Source organism: Clinocottus analis, unplaced genomic scaffold (genome assembly GCF_023055335.1).
Source record: "Clinocottus analis isolate CAN_PGR_092001 unplaced genomic scaffold, fCliAna1.0.p SCAF_1, whole genome shotgun sequence".
Lineage (NCBI taxonomy): Eukaryota > Metazoa > Chordata > Actinopteri > Perciformes > Cottidae > Clinocottus > Clinocottus analis.
The window spans coordinates 21,413,817-21,420,531 of record NW_027175820.1 but is presented as its reverse complement, the minus strand read 5'-3'; the positions used below and the strand labels follow the sequence as shown (position 1 = coordinate 21,420,531).

The 6,715-nt window shown below is 40.9% G+C and overlaps 1 protein-coding gene across 2 annotated transcripts in view; it reads right to left on the bottom strand.

The window, feature by feature from the left end:
* Nucleotides 1–6,715, bottom strand: part of skor1a (SKI family transcriptional corepressor 1a) — a 9,655-nt gene continuing 2,940 nt past the window's right edge. Inside the window, exons 2-8 of one of the 2 annotated variants that reach the window (XM_068573844.1) lie at nt 6,527–6,715; nt 5,920–6,010; nt 5,734–5,805; nt 5,492–5,554; nt 4,300–4,374; nt 4,043–4,117; nt 1–1,149 (exon numbers count right to left, since the gene is read on the bottom strand). The exon at nt 6,527–6,715 is cut by the window's right edge and continues 1,579 nt beyond it. In XM_068573844.1, coding sequence (XP_068429945.1) covers nt 1,052–1,149; nt 4,043–4,117; nt 4,300–4,374; nt 5,492–5,554; nt 5,734–5,805; nt 5,920–6,010; nt 6,527–6,715 — 663 coding nt within the window. In that variant the 3' untranslated portion in view covers nt 1–1,051. The remainder of the gene's footprint in view (nt 1,150–4,042; nt 4,118–4,299; nt 4,375–5,491; nt 5,555–5,733; nt 5,806–5,919; nt 6,011–6,526) is intronic. The other variant, XM_068573854.1, reaches the window with a different exon arrangement.

The following is a 6,715-nucleotide window of genomic DNA, read 5'->3' as shown; positions in this document are numbered from 1 at the left end:
ACGTATGGGTCGATCGTGTCAGAAAGAAAAAACGATAAGAAAAAGAAATGCAGCTCGTGTGGGTGGCGGATTACACACACTTCATACAAACAGTGTCTTTTTCTTATAAAAAACACCATCCGATGATGGGAAAAGGTTTTGGTTTTGTCTGTTGTGAGTCACAGATGCATGTCATGATAGAAAGAACCCTGAAACAGAGACAGTCATGTGGGATCCAATTGTGTTAAAATACTCAGTCTGAACTGTACATTATATTTATAAATGGCTCGAATGTGTATTTTTTTTATTATCTCTTCCAGGTTTGTGTGACAACATCTTTCATTGTTTGATGTCAAACCTGTCGGAGTAAGTGCTCATTGTAATCAACTCTATTTCAAACATAAAGATCCTCGTATTTTTTTTTTTTCAATTTTTGATAAAAGAGTTTGGTATCGGACGGCATGGCCAAATTCAGAAAGGTTGCCCATTTAAAGTGCAAACAGCATATACAGTGTTACGAATAATCTAAAGCATAAGTGGAACCAAAGACAAGATAAATAACAAATATATGTGAAAACTCATTCAAACAACAAAAGCTAAATAATGAGATACATTTTGAACATAACGTCACATTTATACGAGCCATTGCACATCGTCACGTGAGATATATATATATGTAGAAGTATATAGTATTGTTTTTTTCTTCTCAGTGGAGCTAAACAGCAGACGGCTTTGATTCAGAGAGACTCCTTGGTTTGAGCTTCGCAGCTTCAGATCAACGATCCTTTGACTCACGACACAAAATGAACGATCTCTCCAAAGTTCAGTTTCCTGGGGAGGAAGAAAAGTCGCAGTCAAATCCGTCTCAGAGTCTTCACTCAAGTGCTAAAATCAGTGGTGTATCTGTACAGCAGAGTGGTAATCCTTGGGGTTACAGGTGAGGGGGTGGAGGGGGGAGGGGCGTGAACACCAGGCGGACCTGTGTGAGTGTGAGTGTGTTTTTTTTTGTGTGTCTTTTTTTCTTTTTTGGGGCTGTGCTGGGGTCAGGTCGCGGGGTCGCGGCCGGGCGGCGCTAGGGAGGCAGCAGCGGCGGTTTGAAGGTGCAGGCGCCGGTACACTGACGAGGAGTGAGCATCTTGCAGGAGAAATGGTGAAGGGCGTCATGAGCTTCTGGGGAGGAACGAGTCCATCAGTGAGAACATGCAGACTCACACACACACACACGCACACACACACACGCACATACACAGCACTCTCACTCCTTATTGTTCAGTTTACTTGTATATGTTGTTGTTGGTGGTGTTTTTTTGACCTTAACGTTAAAGGATGGTGCACATTTTTCTCAGAGTCTGTCCTATAACGATACTCACATACTCATATTTACATTGATATAGTTTTTTTAATGTATTTTTTTAAAGTTTTTTTTTAAAGTTTTTTTTTAAAGATATGGATCATAGATAAATCTTTTGATTTCAATGTGAGTAACAGGGACAAAATGTCCTTTTTCTGTGTAAAAACGAGCTCCAAAGCTTCCACAGTCCGAGTCACACGTCAAGTGGGTGTCTCCAACTGTGGGGTCAATTATAACAGAATTTCCAGAAGATTGGTAAAGGAAAATGTATTTATTCATGTTTTATTTAAACCTTTATTTAACCAGGGGAGTCCCAATGAGATTAAAAATCCCTTTTTTCCGCGGTAGACCAGGCCAAGACAGGCAGCAACATAAGAAACTCTTAGTAAACGAGAACGAATGTGCCAGCTTCCTCGTCAAGCTGCTAATCTGCTAATCCATCCGGGTGCCATTAAACCATCGGAAAGGAAGAAGACGCAGCAGGATGACGTCATCACCAGAGCGACAGTGAAGCAGCAGGAAATTCTCGGGGAGGGAGGCCACCACCCGGGTTACCTTTAGAGTCTCACATCATCTTCTATTGAGTTGACGAAAGCCTGAATTGTTTAAACACGTTTAAATTAGCCAAAAGATGTTGGTCACCTTCACGCAGTTAAGGCGCTGATGGTCTACTGGAGCGGACAGAACACGTCACTACGTCTGGTTTCTTAGTCTGCTCGCTTTTTGTGGTTCTCAGGACCGAGGGAGACAGAGGGAGACAGAGGGAGACAGGGAGGTAGAGAGAGAGAGAGAGAGAGAGAGAGAGAGAGACAGAGAAAGACACGGAGACAGAGAGACAGGGAGGTAGAGAGAGAGACAGACAGTGGAAGAGAGAGACAGGGGGAGACAGAGAAAGACACAGAGACAGAGAGATTGAGAGGTAGAGAGAGAGAGACAGGTGGTGGGAGAGAGAGACAGAGAGCCACAGAGATAGGGAGGTAGAGAGAGACAGAGACATGGAGGTAGAGAGACAGGGAGAGAGAGACACAGAGAGGTACAAGCTGCAAACATTTGTTTCTACGGCCTCCATCTATATCTGCTGATTTTGACAGTGTTCATAACTTCCCAAAATATTTTGCTGTGCCACATTCGTATGCGAGTGCGTTCATTTTAATAAATATATTCTTTGATTATGAAAACAGAGGCCTCGCGGTTGTCGCTATGTCTCCTCTTCTGAGGCGTTTGCGTGTTTAAATCAATTATTTTCTCTTTATGAATAAAATTGTTCCCTCACATGTTTGAACAGCCCCGTCAGTCGCTTGTCAGGGTGTCAGACTGAAACAAGTATGATATTACTCAATATTCATACATCAGTAATATGGTAGAGTATACATAGTACACATTACACTCTGTTCAGATGTCTTTTGTGGTCCATGGTGGAGAACATTTTGGTGAAGAGGAAGATTAAAGTCTCATGCACATCTGCTGCCATTTTTCATGTTTGGTGGATTTTTACGTCACATTCTTCCTAAACGTGATCATTTGCCAATGCACCTATTAGCTTTTATCAAAACATCAACTCTCCTCAGTAAAGAGTTGAACACATTTTAGTAATATTTCTAGTTTTTGTGTTTGGTTACTGAAAAAATTAATAAAAATGTTGTAAAAAAATGACAAAAATATTGGGAGTTAGACACTTGATTTGGATAAATCAGGCTACTGAAGCTTCAAATGATCTTGTTTTCGGATGATTTGGGATGATTTACATAGAAGCTGCTTTCAGAAGGAAAGAACACGTAAAGAGCGTAAGAGAGCTTTCAACGCACACACCAGCATGAGAGCGTTGTTTTCAGATAACCTTGAGACAATGTGAACCGTTCCTTTAATGCTGTCTTACTGCAAATATCACACAGGAGATGACAGGTAGCGCTTGCATATTTATGTTTGTAGGCACAAAATGACATGAATTCATGTTCCTCTGTTGGACCTGATAAAATGACCTTTTAGCTTCTGCTGTACTGCACAATGACTTTCTCTCTTGGTCCAACTCACTGTCTATCCCAAAAATGGTCAAAAAAGGAATCCAAAATATATATATTTTAAAGAAGATGCTGCGTTGCATCTGAAGTAGAGGCGTGTAATGTATGCTGCTTGCCCCTATGGTATTTAGAGTGACCCCTCTGTGTACTTGAACCCTGTATTTAAACTACTGTAACATTAAACCAATCCTTTAGCGGCGGCATTAGTTGCTGTCTACTGCATGTAACCGATACAGCACGACATAATGGTCTGTCCATTCAATTTTCCAGAGCATGATTTAGAAGAAAATAACCTTTGCAAAGAAAACAATGAGGTTTCAGTTTCACCTTCTGATATCTGATCATTTACTCAACTATAGGAGCAAAAAATATGGAGTTTACAGGAAAAAGGCCGGACAAAAATCACCAATATGTCAATATGCAAGTGTCACTTTTCCTGTCTTTTTTTTTATTATTTTTTTTAGTTTAGAGGCTATTCAGATTCTGTGAAATGGCCTGTGTTACTTAAATATGCATTTTTGTGTGGCTTGAATTTCTTTTCCCATAAACTTAAACTTAAGAGCATTGATCTGCTTTACGGTCATAATCTAAGGAGGCACAAAGTACATAGAGAGAGAGAGAGAGAGAGAGAGAGAGAGAGAGAGAGAGAGAGAGAGAGAGAGAGAGAGAGAGAGAGAGAGAGAGAGAGACCAACCTCGAACAATCTGCAGCTGCTGGACCATTTCCTCTCTGTAGGACAGCTCACGCTTCATTTGATCCTGAAAATTATCTGAAGAGTACCGAAGGCCACGTCAGATGGAAACTCTCTGACATTGTTCGGGGATAAATTTAAAGACACATTTCTGCATTTTGAAGGATAAAATGTAACTGTCTCTCCCCCCACCCTGATCCCTCCTAACATCTACAGGCTCCAACACATCTCTGCTTGACTTTGACTCACTTGGGTCCTACCTTTTAAATGCTGAAATTCTCTCTCCAACTTTTTCCTCAACTCCACTTGTTCCACAAGCTGCTTCTGCAATTCCTCTGCAAAGCCACAAAAAAAAAAAAAAAAAAAAAAAAAAAAAAGCCAAAGAATGTGTCAATTTCATCAACCAACTTCTTTTTCACCCCCCTCTGCTGCAAGGAAATATCATTATTCACCCTCAAACACTGGAACAAAAGCCCCTCTGACACCTACAGGACGTCTGAATAACAAGCAGGGAAGTGGTGCAATGAGAACTCACGCACCACGACCACCAATAACAACACGTATCTGCAGGAATCACCGCACACAAACGAAAGAAAAAAAACACACTTTCTTCTCTGTCCTCATCTACCTCGCATCAATTTGATTCCACTTACTATGATGTGTTTTGAATTTCTGCACATAAAGATTGATGTCAGCCCAGTAAAGCGACTTCAGGTGCGTTTACATCCTTGATAACACTCGTTCTCTCGCGCGCTGCCACAGTAATTGCCATGCATTGCCTGGAGGTGGAGGGGATGATAATGGAGTCCCGGGGTTTTTCCAAGCGTTGTAAAATAATTAGCTGCCGTGCCTCGGGGTTATGGCTCTGTTCGTTAAAATATTAATAGCCTCTAAACGATTTCCTCTTACAATAATAAGTCAAAACTCCCACATCTCGTGATTAAGTGGTTAACAACGATGGAAACACTTTAGGCCCACAAAATGTTAATTCACATTTTGTGATTTTGGCACGTCATTTTGGAGCGGGCCGTGGGGCCGTTAGCTGCTTTTACAATGAGCTGGAATTCAATGTTTAATATGAATAAAATACACATCTTTAATTTGTTTTTCTTCGCATTTTTGATAATTAAACACCTCTGGACGGAGGGTCGAGTTTAATTTCGTTATTTTAAATTGAGAAATTCAACCGAAAAAGGAATTAATTGGCTTTTTATTCTTTTCTTTTTTTTAAAAAAAACAACAAAAAAACAGTACGAGTTATTTTTTTTCTTCTTAAATTAAAAACTAACAAATAAATATGAAATGTGGTGGCTATGATAAAAGTCTATAGCTGCTTTATGAATACATATTTGTTGTCTGACACATTACAAATAACGAATAATTGCGGATGATAATTAATATCACCTGCTCTTTCTATTTATTTCCTTTTGATCCCCCAAAACAGCCTCTTACCTTTAGCCACGGTCTCCAGGTCTCTTTCATGCACGCTGATGTCGATGCGTAAAGCTCCATCGGCTGCACAAAACCAACACAACACGTCCATTAAGCTACACACACATCATGTATTACAAATACATATTATAAAGGGCTTCTCAGCAAACACGGCGAAGCAACTAAAATACACCACAACGAGTCGATTTTAAATGCAAGCACATTGAAATATATTTTATAAAAAAGAAATCATCAGAAGTAACCTTGTCTGTCCTTTAGCGCCTGGTAGGGTGTCGCGTTGCGTTGGTTCTGTATGTCAGACACGTGATGAACACCTGAACATAAACAAGCAACACACATTTAAAACGTAAAGAGAGACACACACAAAAAAAAAAAAAACGCACCAAATTTGCATTAATGACAAAAGCACAAATTGTCTAAATAATTACCGTTGGATCTGCGGGGGCTGCTCGAGTGTTTGGACCCAAACGACGAGGGCTCGTGGAGGAGCACGTGTCCGTCCTTTTCATGAGAGTACACCTGTACAAGGAAGCACACACTCCTGGTTAATGGCGCAGGCCAATTATATGTCATTTACTGTCCGCTTTCCCCCCTCTTCAAACAAACCAGCAGCCCTGCAATTGGTTGTGGAGCTGGATTCAAAAACACTTCTTTCCAAAGCAAAATCTTGTAATTGAACAGAAACACATAATTTGCTTTAATGGGAATAAATAAACCAGGATAAATTGGGGTTTTATACTTTAATTAACCTGATTGAAAATAGGCATATATTAGTACAAATGAATATTGCTCCTTATTGATGTGTATTTTTTCTTCTCTTTGACTGAATTTAAAGGATAACATCGGTGTCGCTGCCTTGCCAAATGGCACTTCAGCAGACTAGTTCGTCATATTAACCTTTACTCTTATTAATAAGTATCATCCAGACAAATTGACGCTGATTCCATTTTTATCGGCCTCTTCTCATATTCTCCACAACTGCGACAATTCACTTCCCCGCGGGGATCATTACACTTCCATTTAATCTAATCTTACTTCGTGAAGAGGGGAGCCATTACGCATCCGTCTGTCCTCATCTGATGACCCAGTGTGCGCCGAGCCCTGCGGTGATGCTGCGGGGCTGGAGGCATCCGGCGGCTCCTGGCTCTCCTCAGCACCCGAGGACACCCTGTCCGGCACAGGGGAGTCCCGGTGCCCCCCTCCGGGGGAGATCTGGATCAGGTC